This window comes from Vitis riparia, chromosome 7, assembly GCF_004353265.1.
Source record: "Vitis riparia cultivar Riparia Gloire de Montpellier isolate 1030 chromosome 7, EGFV_Vit.rip_1.0, whole genome shotgun sequence".
Classification (NCBI taxonomy): domain Eukaryota; kingdom Viridiplantae; phylum Streptophyta; class Magnoliopsida; order Vitales; family Vitaceae; genus Vitis; species Vitis riparia.
This window is the reverse complement of record NC_048437.1, coordinates 29,463,094-29,478,497: the sequence shown is the minus strand read 5'-3', so window position 1 is coordinate 29,478,497 and position 15,404 is coordinate 29,463,094. Positions and strand designations below refer to the sequence as shown.

At 34.5% G+C, this 15,404-nt stretch overlaps 1 protein-coding gene across 5 annotated transcripts; it reads right to left on the bottom strand.

Moving 5' to 3' along the window:
• Window positions 1-520: 520 nt before the first annotated feature.
• LOC117919167 lies at window positions 521-14,670 on the bottom strand. Of its 5 annotated transcripts, none has more exons than XM_034836278.1 (9): window positions 14,526-14,670; window positions 12,120-14,427; window positions 11,844-11,993; window positions 11,469-11,597; window positions 3,446-3,523; window positions 2,537-2,686; window positions 2,083-2,442; window positions 1,481-1,830; window positions 521-1,295 (listed from the first exon to the last, which is right to left on the bottom strand). In XM_034836278.1, the coding sequence occupies exons 2-9, from the start codon at window positions 12,616-12,618 to the stop codon at window positions 687-689; spliced, it is 2,325 nt and encodes a 774-aa protein (XP_034692169.1). In that variant the 5' UTR covers window positions 12,619-14,427; window positions 14,526-14,670; the 3' UTR covers window positions 521-686. The 5 variants fall into 5 exon arrangements, with proteins under 5 accessions (XP_034692169.1, XP_034692172.1, XP_034692171.1 ...); XM_034836281.1 differs by having other exon boundaries at window positions 3,446-3,520; XM_034836280.1 differs by having other exon boundaries at window positions 12,120-12,731.
• Window positions 14,671-15,404: the final 734 nt, after the last annotated feature.

The following is a 15,404-nucleotide window of genomic DNA, read 5'->3' as shown; positions in this document are numbered from 1 at the left end:
TAATCTTACTTGACATAGACATCATGGATGGAAAAGTGTAAATGAAAATAGCATAACACTTCCAAGCCGTACAATGTGGTGCTTGAATCTTGATTGCATGATCATGATGACTTACCATTCTGCAAAGCCAAGTACTAGTACTACCATAGGTCATGACGACTTGCCGTGACCATATCTCCTCTCTATCTCTTTCTCTCCCCATTTGAAAAAAATTCAACAAAAGAGGAAGAAGAGAGAAGAAAAGGAAGGAAAAGAAAGAGGGAAGGAGTGAAGGGGAAGGGGAAAAGGAAAGTTGTGGTTCGGAGGAGGATTAGGGTTAGGGCTAAGGTGGAATGTGTGGAAAAGATGAGAGCATTTTTGGCCTTTAATATTTGCTTTCAAATTTGATCAAGTAAAAAAAAGGGTGGGTGGGAAAAGGGTTTTGATGGATGGGTATAAGTGTATAACATCGCTCTCAAACAAAACAAGCATGGGACCCCAACTGATTCATTGCAAGATCAAGGAACAAAACAACCAGGAATTCAAAAATCGCAATCCTTCATTCATATGGGATCCCTAAACTGGATTATTTCAGGCTTGTTCTAGCATACACAAGCATGGATCTTCGAGGAAAAAACAAGCACAAACACAAAGCGCTCCTGATTACTTTGACAGGAACCTCAAAGAAAGAAGAACAATGTGAAACCCTAGGTGTCATCCCTGGAGCCACGCTTTGGTACTTTCTTGAAAGTAGCCCATACAAGGTCCAAGTATAATGGAAACTGGGCTATGGCAAAGAATGTCACTGGTAGGCAAGTTACTGCATATACAGGGAATGCAGCATACTTCAGTTCATCCTTGAGGACAAAAAAGTGTCCAGCACAGAAAGATACCAGGATGGCAGCTATGGACACGAAAAGAGACGATAAGCCCAGTAACAGCTTTCTCGGTAGATCTCTGCGAAAATCCTTCACTTGGTACCTGGAGGTGAGGATGGCAAGAAACATGACCACCGAGGTTACTGAAAAGCAGAGGGCCACGAGTGATGAAATCGCAAATATGCGAAATGCTGGCTGGCGCTCTAGTATGGGCTTGCCGCTGTCTTCCTTGATGCCGCCTGGTACTGTGGCTGAGGTAGCAAAGGCAACTGTCGCAATCAGCGCTGAAACAACAGAGCATGAATCAGAAGTCGCTTTGAGCCATTTGCCGCCTTTTTCTACGAGCTCCTTGTGTGATTCATTGAAAACCTCCTTTGGGGTCTGGTTGCTGGCGTTGTAGTGAGGAAAGAAATGAATTGGCATGGAATTCTTCACGTACTGCAATAAGGTCAAGTGCACAGTTAGGGTTACAATCCTGATGAATGATATTGTATTTGAGAGATCAAATGGTATATATCCTAAACTCTTCTATAAAATTGAAAACATTAACACCTTATGCACATAGGCACACATAAAACACGAAAAGAATCAAAAAATAGGAAAAGGAATTCATTGCCACATACGTCGAACCACTTGATTTCCCATTGCATCTGCAGTGCAGCTCCTGGAATGTGCCAAGGCAGATTATCTCTTAACATTGCTGCGAGATGCAGTGCACTATTCCCATCTTTATCAACAATACGAAAAACAGTGTCTTTCTGAATTTTCCTATTGAGTAAGAGCTCATAAACATGAGGTTGTCTATTCTCCACTGCCAACAACACCATATTTTTGTGTTCTGAATTCATATCTTGAATAGCCACTGGAAAACGGTCAAGGATTCCCCTCACCATTTCTGCAACACCATTCTTTGCTGCAAGTAGTATAGGAGTTTCCTTTTTATCCACCTTCTCAGTTTTCTTTGTCTTCTTCCCTGCCAAGATCACTGGATTCAGTACTGGGGCTAAAAGAGAATGATTAGCAGGCTCAGGCTACCATGATTCATGCAGCAATGCTCAATCAGACAAATCTATCAGAACTGTTGAATGTTGAAAATTCTAGACTGTTAAAAACTGGAGTGTTAATCTGACAACTCAGGTGAAACAAATAAATCACTAAATGGAATCCAAGGATGTTCTCTGATCTATATAGAAGAATATCATAAGAACTGAAGTTGTGGAGTTACCATTGTCTTTCTTATTTTCAAGCCCTTGGTTAGCTTCCATAGGACTTTTGGAAGGCGTATTCTTCAAAGCTGTCTTTATCTCATCCATCCTTCCATCTTTTGGGGATGATGATCCAGTTGGAGCAGTATAAGGAGTTGTTTTATCTTCTTCTAATGTTGATTGGTGGGGGGAAGGCATTCTTAGTCCATTAGGAGCATAAGGAAATGTTTCAACTTCGTCTAGGAACGGTGATTGATGGGGACTGCTTCCAGTATCATAGTACTTGTATTCTTCAGTATGTTGAAGCAGTTCTTTCATGATCTGAATAGACCAAGTGTGCTTCTGTTTTTTATGTATTATTCTCTTGATCTTGTTTGATCCTTACAGCCACATAAAAACACATACCTTGAATCAATATTGTTTTGGATACTAACAGAACAAAGATCAGGGAAGGTAATATGTACGGTGTTGTACCATATTTGAAGAAAGCTATGAAGCCAAATCCAAGGATAGACAGGAGGATAGCCAGCATTCCTTTGCGTACAAGCTTGATAAACTCAAAGCATACGCCATAATTTGGTGGATACCGTTGTTTTCCATCAGCTCCAATGTTTGATTGATGACCTTAAAAAACATAATGAGAGAGTGCACTAGCTTATTCGTTAATCAACACTATTAACTATATATATATGAGCATAGAAAACTCTATCTATCTGTCTATCTATCTATATATATATATATATATATATATCATGTTTGGTTTCTAGAACATGTGAAGGAAAGAAAAAAAAAATACTAAATAAAATAATTTTCTTATGTTTGGATAACATTGAAAAAGGTACATAAAAATTATTAAAGAAAAGAGGGAGGAAAATGCTAAAATATTTTCCTCCCCATTTTCCTTAAAAAAAATGTGGGGAAAATGTGTTCATCATAATTTCTTTATTTTTTTCTCTCAACTTTTTTATGGACAACTAAATAAGAGAAAAAATTTATCACTTTTCCATTCTATTTTTTCTTTCTATTTCCTTTTCTTCAAACTTTCAGGAATCAAACATAACCATAGGCTCTCAAAATTTAAAAGCTAACATTTATGACTGATAACACTTCATTGATCAAGTGATCTAAGAACTTCATTGCTTTATTTCAAGCTCAGTAATTCATATATCTCAAAATCATTCATAAATTAGAATGCAAGTTGCATGTGAATCCTGGAGACAGTAGTTGAAAGAGGCTCATCAAGTACTTAGTCATGTACAAAGTTTGGTACATTAAGTTGAACATGCCCTCTGAAAGTCACAGGTAGGCCAGGCACATGGTGTGCAAGTATGTGTATGGTAGAACCCATTTTTCATTGAAGTTAAAAGTGGATCCTTCACTCACCTTGATGTTGGGGATCAGCTTGTCCTTCTTTGGGGTTCTCTGCATCTGTGTGCTCACCAGATTTTGGTGCATTTTCTGCTGAAAATTGATTAGCCACAACACTCATGAGCACAACTAAAGATACGAAACTCCACACATATTTTCTATTTTAACTCCTAGCAATTTGGCGGGGAATTTGGCTTCCTTTTTCTTTTTCCTTGTCTTTTTTTTTTTTTTTTTTGATAAGTAAATAAGAAGTTATAAAACATCAAAGATAGCTACAAAGAACAGCCTTCTAATTTCTATTGAATTCAAACAAAAGTCAATTTTTTTTTTTTATAGCTGCAATCATCAAAGATTCATTTATTGTGCCCTTCCAAATACACTAAAATAAGCATAGTGAGGCTATAATACATACTTTCATCTTCTCTTTATGGACATTACTTCCATTCCAACTACTCAAAATATCCTTAATTAATTGAGACAAAGAAGCATCCAACGGATGCCAAAAGTAGAAAATAGTAAAATCCATAAACCACATTAAATCTCATGATGTATATAAATGGCCAGCTAATTCTTCTTCCTGCTCGCACAAATAACACCAATTGGCAAAACTTGAAGAGTTCTTAAATTTAACCATTGACTTGCTGTCACAGAACATGTCTGGCTACCTTGCTCCTATAAAAAATAAACAAAATGGCTGAATATATTGCTCATCCTTTTTTATTTTTTATTTTTTAAAATTTTATTTATTATATATTTTTTTACAGAAAAGTATTATATTAGTTAAAAAGAAGTGTCTAACACAAGGGGAGCACAACACAAGCACACAGGAGCTAAATAGAGGGAGCCAAAAGGAAGCTATAAGCTCACACTACCACCAATCATACCCTAACTTTTGGAATTTTTTTTTTTTTTTTTTTTAAATAGCAAATAAAAGTATGTTGTATAAAAGAGCCAATAAAAAAAGGTGGCACAATCCAAGAACACTGGAAGTGTGCCAGATGCACCCCAAAAATATGGGTAAATGAAAAACTAAAAACAGAGAAACAAAAAACTAATAAACAGCAAAAGCCTTCTTCACACTGTCAATCCGGATGAGAAAAACTTCGTCATCAACCTAAGAACACCACAACCACTTGAACAATAATGTGAGGAATGGGTCTTTTATTCTTAAATCTGAACATTACGGCTGTCAAGAATCTCCCTATTATGTTCTTTCCAAACACTCAAAATCAAAGTAGAGAAGGCCCAATCTCCGAATCTTCTTTTCAGCCCTCCCCTTAAAGCTATCATACCATTCAAGCAACATGTCTTTTCTGACCATGAAAGGACCAAATAGACTGCAAATAATGAGAACAACAAAGATAACAAATGATGAGACCATTTGCAAGGTAAAAAGTATATGGTTTGCTTGAATCCTCTCTTTGCCCACACAAACAGCACCAGTCTCTAGAAGTGGACCTTGGCCTCAAGAGCTGATTGGTTGTGAGTATTTTCCCCCCTAACTGTCTCCCAAGAAAGCCAATGTTGAAAGTTGCCCAGAATTCACACACCTCCTTCACTGGAAACTGAATGAAGGCTCCTGAATTTAATGCTTCACTATAGAACTTCACAAAGAAGTGACTGGACTTGAAAGGCTGCCACACCAACCTACCATCATAACCAACCCATGGATGACCTGAATAAAGACTCAACTATCACCACTTCCCAATCTTGCAAACTCCTTTGAAATCTTGGATTCACTTTCCACCCCCTCGCAAAACTCAGTCACCCTAAAAGTCTTACGAGAAGTTAAGAAAAACAAGTCCAAGAAAGGATCTTAGAAAGAAATATCCACACCACACATCCTGTCAGAACTTGGACCTGCAAACATCACTCATCAAGATGCTCATTCTCAAATAGCTTGCAAGCTAACCATTTCTTATTGTTTCTCACGAACCCATCTTGAATGTCTTTTTCTTCTCCCTTGAACACCACCTCACCTCCTCTTTGAATTTCCCTACAATGACCCTCCTCCATAAAGTTTCCCACTCAATTGCACTCCGCAACCATTTACTAAGCAATAACATCCCTTAAGATCTACACGCTTTAAGAGATTGACAAACAACTTAACTGCAAGCAAGGGGAGATGATGACCTACATAGTTATGTGTACCTAGGTTGCATCCCCATAAAAAAATGCATCCTCTTAGACACTAGTTAGTGTATTATTTTAGCCCATAAAAAACTGCACCCATATCTAATTTCAGAACAAGCTTTTTATGAATTTCTTTGGCAATTATAAGTTATGTGTCAAGTTTATATCTCATGGACTTTCCATTTAATTAAAGAAAGCATACAAAGTTTTTAAATTAGACAATGGGCAAATACTAAAACATTGTGGATGGCTGGAACACCATTAATGCAAATGGCTGTCAGGAAATTACCTTAGAGGGGAAACCTTTTGAAAAATAAGATCCAAGAAAATTTTTAGACCAATAATAAATACAAGAACTTAAAAATTGATTTGTAATATTTCTGTTCAAACACATTTAAAATTGTTCTCATTGAGTTCATTTTCTAAAGACATCACATGATAACCTCATTATCAATCAACCAATCAAGTACTTAAAAGCATAGTCAAGAAAGGTACCCAAAAAAAAAAAAAAAAAAAAATCTAACAGAAATACATTATATATCGAATTATGCAATCCTTGTAGTATACTGTATAAAAAAGTTTTAAACCTAAAAAGGCTAAAGTTGCCAAATTTTACTGATGGTTACATTCAAAATACAAACAAAACATCCAAAAACTTAAGAAAAAATGAGGTTTAAATTTTATGAAAATTTGTTTTAGTAAGAAATAATATACATACAAGTCTTAGTAATTTTAGTATTTAAAAAAGTTAGTAATAAAAATTTCAAAAGAATTTAAATAAAATTAGTAAGAAACCTCATTAAGAAAGTTCAATAATGTCATTCTTTGTACCAAAATGTGCTATAAAAGATTTCCAATATGTATATCAATAATCTCACTTAGAAATTTCAGCCTTTTTTTTTTTTTGGCAAACAACTAAAAATGTAGTGAGTTGGAAAGTAATAATTTTCAGATGAGCAAGATTCTTTTTTTCTCTTTTATGAAGAACCGAAAACTTAAAAATGAAATTTTCTTTTCCTTTCTCCTCTCTCTTTCTCCCTCTCTCCCTCTCATATTAAAGTTTTCAAACAATTTAAAATTGGTTGTGGAATCTTTACTCAATGAAAGAGTTTTGTTGAGGTACCTGATGCTCTCTAGAGTAGTTTGCTCTCTCTCTCTCTCTCTCTCTCTCTCTCTCTCTCTCTCAAATTAAAATTTTCAAACAATTTAAAATTAGTTGTTGAATCTTTAGTCAATGTGAAGAGTTTTGGTGAGGTTTTTGATGTTCCCAAGAGTACTTTGCTCACTGAAATATTCATGTAATTGAGTTAGTATATATCTCAATCCATTAAGACTATATCCCTCTAACCTATTTTTGTGTTGGATAAGGCCATCACAAATCTATTTGCCTACAAGACTACCAATAGGACATGCTACTCGCTTATATTCTATCTTATATTTCATAATAACTTCTGAAGCAGCAGTTTAACTATTAAGAATCTAGGAATATTGTTGTTATTTTTAGGAAAAAGGATAAAATCTGATATTTATTTTTAAATTCAGATTTAGTTAGGATTTTTTCAAGTTAGTTCCCTGTTCTATTTTTTAGGGAAGTTCCTATTTTCTAGTTAGAGGAGTCTCAATATAAACTTGTATGGTATCCTTTATGTATTTTTTTTAGAAAAAAGGATTAGTAAAAATTTATTTTCCTCGAAGTCTACATGGTATTAGAGCATAAGCTCTTTCTTAAAAAACTCCCATGATGAAGTGAGAGTTCGAATCTTGGGGAGAAAACCACTGTCATCCCCCCAAGAAGGTTTTTTTGAAGTTAGAAGAGAAGAGGCTAGAAGATCCATTATGATGAACCTTGAGTCGCCAAGGGCTAGAATAAACTCTGACAGTTTTGCCATTTTTACTAAGGGGTTTAATCATGAAGGAGAAAAAAGGAATTTTAAAAAGAGTGATAGAATATGGTATGACCACTATAAAAAGCCCTGACATACTTGTGATATCTATTGGAAGATTCACAACAAGCCATCAAACTGAAAGAAGAGACCCAACGGGGAGAGTTATGCCTATCAAGCTGGAAACAATGAACAGGGCAACAACCTTCCTTAGAAACATCTTCTTTTACTAAGGATCAAATAGAGCATCTGTACAAACTTCTTTAGTCTCAAGTCTCTTTTTATCAATCCCCTTCTTATTCCTTAGCCCAGAAATGTAATCATCTTCCCACAACTCTTGTTAGCCTTGATTCAAATTACCCATGAATAATAGATTCTGGTGCAACCGGTCATATGACTGGTTCTTCAAATCTGTTTTCTTCTTATAGTCCTTGTGCAGGAAACAAACAAATAAAAATAGCAGATGAATCACTTTTAGCTATTGTTGGAAAAGGATCTATCAAAATTTCCTCACTTCTTACACACTATAATGTCCTTCAAGTTCCTAATTTGTCTTGCAATTTATTGTTTGTTAGTAAATTAACCTTTGATTTAAAGTGTCAAGGTAATTTTTTCTCATCTCGTTGTGAATTCCGGGATTTGGACTCAAAGAAGATGATTGACAATGCTAGACAAAGTGGAAGACTTTATTTCTTTAAAGATGAAATTTAACTAGGTAGACAAGCTCAAAGTACTTATTTTGAATCTGTTTTAGTAACTAATGAGAATAAAATAATGTTACGACATTTGAGGTTAGGACATCCCAATTTTCAATATTTGAAGCATATGTTTCCAAAGTTGTTTATTAATAAAAATCCATTTTCATTCAATTTTGAAATTTGTGAACTTGCAAAACATCATCGTGCATTTTTTTCTTCACAATCCTATAAAGCCTCTAAACCTTTTTCTGTAATGCATAATGATGTTTGAGGACCTTCTAAGGTTGACACTTTTACAAGAAAAAAGCGGTTTATCACTTTTATAGATGATCATACAAGGGTTTCTTGGGTGTATTTGCTATAAAAAAAAAAAAAAAAAAAAAAAAAATCAAAAGTAGCACAAATGTTTAAATTTGTTCACAAAATGGTCAAAATACAATTTCAAACAAATATTCAAATTTTCAGAACTGATAATGGAATGAAATACTTTAACCACTTGTTGGGAATTTACTTTATGGAATATGGAATAATACATCAAAGTTCTTGTGTTAATACACTTCAACAAAATGGAATGGCGGAAAGAAAGAACAAGCATCTTTTAGAAGTTGCTAGATTACTCATCTTGTCAACACAAGTTCCTAAATATCTTTAGGGTGAAGCTATTTTAATTGCCACTTATTTATCAATAGGATGCCTACTAGGGTTTGAAAATATCAAATTCCTCTTTATTTTTTCAACATGTATTTTCCTACTTCATGAATTTTAATGAATTTACCTTTTAAAATTTTTGGTTGCACTGCATTCATTCATGTCTATAATCATAATCATGGAAAATTTGATCCTAGAGCATCCAAATGCATATTTGTTGGATAATCTTCAACACAAAAAGGGTATAAATGCTTTGATCCCCGTACCAGAAGAATGTATGTAACAATGGATGCCAACTTTATTAAAATTAAACCATATTTTAGTCATGATCATCCTCAGGGGGAGTAAAAGTGTAGATTTCATTCCTAGTGAGGTGTTTGAGTTAGACTAGCCATTGTTCCAGTCATTGTTAGTTCAACAACAATAAGAAACTTCAGGAAAATTCCTAGAAAACTCTTCAGGAAAAATGGAAAAAAAGGCACTCGTGTTTGATGAGTTTTTTGTTAGTAGACAAACTTTGGGAACAAATGATTTAGCTATTGAAATTTTGGACAACCTACCTTAATGCCAACACATGATCAAGATCATGAAAATATTGAAATCAGTGAAAATACAAGTAAAAACAATCAAGAGCTTTGTGTTTACTCAAGGAGAAATTGTATTCAAAGGATGGAGGAACCTACTTTATAGCAAGGCCATGAATTTGTCCTGAGAACAGATCTAATCTCACCACTTGAGAAAGGTAAGCCTCCACCTAAACCATGTTCTTCTTCCAATATTAAACATCTAGAGTCTCTTAGTGATCTTTATGTCCCTATTGCATTTCGAAAAGATGTTAGGTCTTGTACTTAACATCCCATATCTAATTTCGTATCTTATAAGAATTTGTCATCTTCCATGGTCGCATTTACACGAACATATGAGATTGATTGCTTGGAAACCTTTTCTCCCATTGTAAATTTAATATAGTCAGAGTTCTTTTATCAATTGTTGCAAATTTGGACTAACCACTACAACAATTGAATGTTAAAAATGCCTTCCTTAATGGAGACCCAAAGGAGGTGTACATGGATCTACCTCCAGAATTTGATAAAAAGGGTTGGCTCAAAGGTTTGTAAGCTACAAAAGTCGTTATATGGACTTAAGCAAACCTATAAAAAAATATTATATGGACTTAAGCAATCTTCTTGGGCTTGACCTGAGAGGTTCACCCATTTTATGAAGAAAATAGGCTTTTGTCAAGGATAAACAAATCACACCCTATTTTTGAAATACTCTTTAGGAGGTGAAGTTATAGTTTTAATAGTTAATGTGGGTAACATTATTCTAACCGAAGATAATATGGTTAAGATGAATCATTTGAAGAAGTGCCTAACTGCGGAATTTGAAATTAAAGATTTTAGAGCCTTGAGCTATTTTCTTGGAATGGAAGTAGCACGGTTAAAGAAGGGACTTGTTGTTTCACAGCAAAAATATATTCTTGATCTCCTAAAGAAAACATAAATGAGTGGTTGTAGACCTTCACATACCCTTATAGATCCCAATGTAAAGCTCGAAAAAGTAGAAACTAGGGTTCCGATGGATACTACAAGGTACCAAAAATTGGTTGATAAGTTGATTTACCTATCTCACAATTGACCAAATATTGTCTTTGCAATTAGTGTGATAAGTCAATATATGCATTTGCCTTTTGAAACAATTAAGGTACTTGAAGAATCACTAGGAAATGGACTATTTTTTAAGAAGAATGGGCAGCAAGGAGTTGAAGTATACACGAATGTAGACTGGGCTAATTCAGTAACTGATAGGAGATTGATCTCAGGGTATTGCATGTTTATCTGGGGAAATTTGGTTACTTGGAGGAGTAAAAAGCAAAGTGTGGTAGCCAAGAGTAGCGTGGAGAAAGAATTTGGAGTGATGGGACATAGGGTTTGTGAAGTATTGTGGCTTAAGCATGTCTTAAAAGAGCCGAGACAACCAACAATCTATCCTTTGAAGCTTTATTGCAATAATGAAGTTGCAGTCAGTATTGCACATAATCCAATTCAGCATGATGTGATTAAACATGTAGAGATTGATGGACATTTCATAAAGGAAAAACTTGAAGTTGGTATTGTATGCACACCATTTGTTCCAACTACACAACAACTGGCTGAAATCCTAACCAATGGACTTCATAGACCAGTTTTTGAATATCTAGCAAGCAAGTTGGACGAGATAGATTTTTATGCACCAACTTGAGGGGGAGTGTCAAGAATTCAGGAATATTGTTGTTATTTTTAGGAAAAAGGATCAAATCTGATATTTTTAAATTCAGATTTACTTAGGATTTTTTTAGTTAGTTTCCTGTTCTATTTTTTAGGAAACTTCCTATTTTCTAACTAGAGGAGTCTCTATATAAATTTGCATAATATCCTTCATGTATTTCTTTTTTAGAAAAGAGGATTAATAAAAGTTTATTTTCCTTAAAGCCTACATTAACATAGCTTATATAGAGGCCACATGTCACTATTTTTTTTTGGCTATTTAACCATACATCTGCTTGAAATGTGCAATAATCTGATGCAAATGATAACTTCAAGCTTTTGTATATGGTATTCCACATGTGTTTTATTTGTTTATACAAAATGCAGCTCTGAAGGGAGGAAAAAAAAAAAAAAAGAAACCTTCACCAACCTGGTCCTTCAGTTGTGTTCCTCATATTTAGAAAGAAGTCAACACATGTCTGGGTGTTCCCTAAGCAATTGGAGTCCTTTTTTTCCCCATGCATCTCTTTGTGGTGCTTGAGTTCTGGGATAAAAATACCTTGCAACATAACAACAGGAATAAAGACTTGACATATAAAAATAAAAAAATTAAAACAAAATTCATGGGTGAAATTTGAGCGAGGCATTTGTTTGTTGAGCACCAAGACTGGTCTGCAACGTATGATACTGAAGCCTGTGGTGTCCCCCAATCTGATTTCTGTTTCTGGCATTCCTAGCAGTTTATTGGCAGTTTTTCATGAGTGATTAAATATCAGGAGTTGGGTTTTGGTTGGATAAGTCTTACAATAATAAATGATCTTGTCAATCCAGCTAAGGTGAGTGCCACTTCTGAATGCAGTAGGCTTATTCGCAAGGAGGTGGAGAGGGGAAAGTCCTTGCTCATTTACATAGTTCGCAAGCTTAGGAAATTCAAGGATAATTGTAAAGGCCAAATCTGTCATGCATAGCAGTGAAAAAAATGTCTTAAAATGGATACTTAAGAATAAACAAAACTTGCATATGTTAAGATAGACATGTGTTTTTCCATTTGTGTATAATCATGTGGCTTAAAAATGCTCACCGAAGTATTCTCCAGTAATGGCACAGTGAAGAATAGTTTCACCATCATCCCTTCGACAGTACTCCAAGGCTTGGTCTCTGCATATTTCAAGCAAGCAAAGGAAAGCATCTTTCTTGCCCTGGAGAGCTGCCAAGAAGAGGGGTGTTTCATTTTTCTTGTTGCGAGCACCTACCAATTTTGCATTCCTATTAGCAATGCACTTACACATGCTAACATTTCCTATTGATGCAGCCAGATGGAGAGGGGTATTCCCCATCTTGTTTTTTATCATTCGAGCATCCTCTCCAATCTGATACACCATTTTTTCAACTTCAGCTTCTTTGCCTTCTAAGACAGCAATATGCAATGCTGTGTCCTCTAATACAGTGATCTTGGCCTGGTGAGCCATTGTATTGTTTTTGTATATTTCAATAACTTCTTTCCACCTGCCTTCCATGGCTCTTTCAAACAACTTTGTCTTAATCCCCTCCAGTTCTGGATCCTCCATTCTCAATGCCATGATTACCCTTCTTCAAAATGATGACACAATAACAACAACAACAACAATTGCTCCTACTACTAGGACCATTTGTATGTGTTTATAAAGTATGATTCCAAATCTTTGACAACATTCTGCACATATGTGGCCCAGCGTAAATCTCCAATTTCTCTAAAAAAATTTGAAATTCGATATCTTACTCTCAATCTAGGGCAAGAAGATACGCAACTGAAATTCTTTATCTTTATTTTCCAGTTTTGGTCAGGGTAAATAGAATCTGGTCTAAGTCATCTCCAAGTTTACAGGGTATAGATGGTTATTTACACTTTTAATAAGGTAGCACCCAGTAGTAATCTATGAATTTACAGACATCAGTTTGCTACATCATCTACATTAGAAGGAATCAATTATGAATATTATTCTTTTACTTTTGCTCAATACAGCATTATAGAAATTCAATAATCTAAAGCTTAATTAGAAGTATGTTTCCTCCTAAGGTTTGGATTGCAGCACATAATGTAGTTTCCTGTAAAGAGATGGCCGGGTTAAAACATATAGATTATACATTGCACATACATTAAGAATATTTAAATGATCTGTAGGGTCTGGAGTATATATCAAAACATTATCATAATGGCTTCAAGTACTGGTCACCCATGTGGCTTCAGGCTTTCTTTCTCCTATCTTTTTATTTTGTTATGTTTGCTCAATTGAAAAGGAAAGCATAGTCTTGTTTGTGAAAAGAGAAAAACAAAGCAAAAGGAAAATTAGAAAAGCAGAAGTTATTATTCTTGTTATCCTTTCCTAAGTGGGAAAGAATGAAAAAGAAATATTCTTTCCTTCCTTTTCAGAAATTAATATTAATACTTCACTTATCTATTGATTCACATTATTTTCATTGATTACTTTTGAATCTTAGCTTTCTTTCCATTAATTAAACATTTATAACATGATATAATATGTTACTCTTTAGTTACCTTTTCCCTGTTGCATATTATTTTATCAAAAAATATTGGTTGGAATATTTTCACCCAGGATTTATATTCTCTAGCATCACAGCAGCAAGACGCAATGTGTCCACTTTGCCAAACTGTCTTCCAGGATATCTTTCCTTCAGCCTTGAGGGCCACTGCCAACAGTAGAGGAATTTCTTCTTGACATCACTGCTGGCAAAAGTTAAGACAATTTCCTCACCATTTGCAAATAGAGTCTCCTCCTTGTCCCATATCAAGGTTTTTCTACTTATTGACAATAACAGATAACTCGATCTTTTTGTTTCCAAGATAAACATCATGCTGAACATAGGATGGTTATAAATATTTGATGAGAATCAAATTCTCTGCTCAAAGAACCCTAAAATATTTGATGAAAACCAAATTCTCCGCTCAGAGGATCACATTTACAAGAAATCCAATAAACCAAAATTCTCATTCATCATCAACCAAAGGCAAACCTCTCACCCAAATCCAAAACCCATTCTCCAGTCAAACAATTTCCACAACCCTCATTCACAGAGAAAACTCAACTAACTGAATGCCCAATCCTAATCAACCAAAAAAAATAAAGAATCCACACAATTCCATTAATAAAATCCAACAACATAAACCCCAAGATCAAACACTAAATTCCTTGATCCAATATACTCATTTCTCAACGAATCAAGAATGAAAAATCTTTTCTATTTTGTTCCTTTCGTTTAAAAAATTCTCACATTCCAGAACACAGCCAACCTTTTTCCACAATTTTCATCATCCAAACAGGGCACAAATTTGGCTATTACACCAACAAATAAGACAATGAAGATACCGATAAGAAGACTTCTAAAAAAGTCTGCAAAGGCACGAAATCAACAAAGAAAACCCTAATTTCAGTTCATGAACTAAAAAATTTTCAAACAAAGGAGAAACGAGGATAAGAAATGTTCTTACATTTTCTGCTCCTTCGTTACTATGAGAAAATAAAGCGGGGCTTAAATAAGAACTACATTTTTGTATGTTTGTAGAGCCAATCCTTCCTTTCCTCCCCCTCCCTTTCTTTTTTTCTTCTCTTTCCCTCCATTTTCTCGGTAACCAAACAAACGTCAAACCAGGAAACTAACTCCCTGTATAATTCAAAATCCCAAATAATGGGCCTAACCCAAATAATGGACCTAGTCCATATTATGAACCTTCGGCCCAATGTGAGCATGGAGTGTAACCAGGACGTGGGGGGGTTTTTTTTTTCTCCTTATTTATTTATTTATTATTTTTTAAATTTTAATTTAATTTTTTACACTCATAAATTCATAACACATTACTAAAATAATTTTAATTTTAAAATTGGTCTTATTTTTATTAAATAGGTGCTTAATTTATTTTGGTGTTTATAAAAAAACCCCATAAAAAGTTCTGAGTCATAAGAAGTCTAACATTAATCATTATAAAGTGTTTAATTTTCGGTTTTATAATATGTACTTATATGGTTGATGCGAAAGAAAGTTGATGGTAAATGTGAGAAGTACATTTTTTATTTGTTATGACCATTTGATAAAAAGCTATAAATTATATAATATTTTATAAACTAAGAAGTTTATTATCGGTATGATGTAATTTTTGATAAGTAAGCAGTACAAGATGGGTCTTGTAATGAAAAAAGATTGTTAAGCGTTCAAGTGAAGACTAAATGTGTGCAACCTACTAGTGTACCGATCATGACTCCATGTCTTGTAGAATCATTAAAGCATCCACATGCAGGGTTAACGTGTCTTACCTGAATGCTTGCAAAAATACGAGATTTGTAATGACAATGACCAAATGAGTGAAGATTGG

Excerpts from the sequence above, each read along its gene's own strand:
- LOC117919167 (XM_034836278.1), bottom strand. The coding sequence starts at position 12,618 with ATGGCATTGAGAATGGAGGATCCAGAACTGGAGGGGATTAAGACAAAG. Across the intron at positions 11,994-12,119 it reads CATTACTGGAGAATACTTCG|ATTTGGCCTTTACAATTATC; the intron begins GTGAGCATTTTT and ends TATGCATGACAG. Across the intron at positions 2,443-2,536 it reads CATAGCTTTCTTCAAATATG|GATCAAACAAGATCAAGAGA; the intron begins GTACAACACCGT and ends TGTGGCTGTAAG.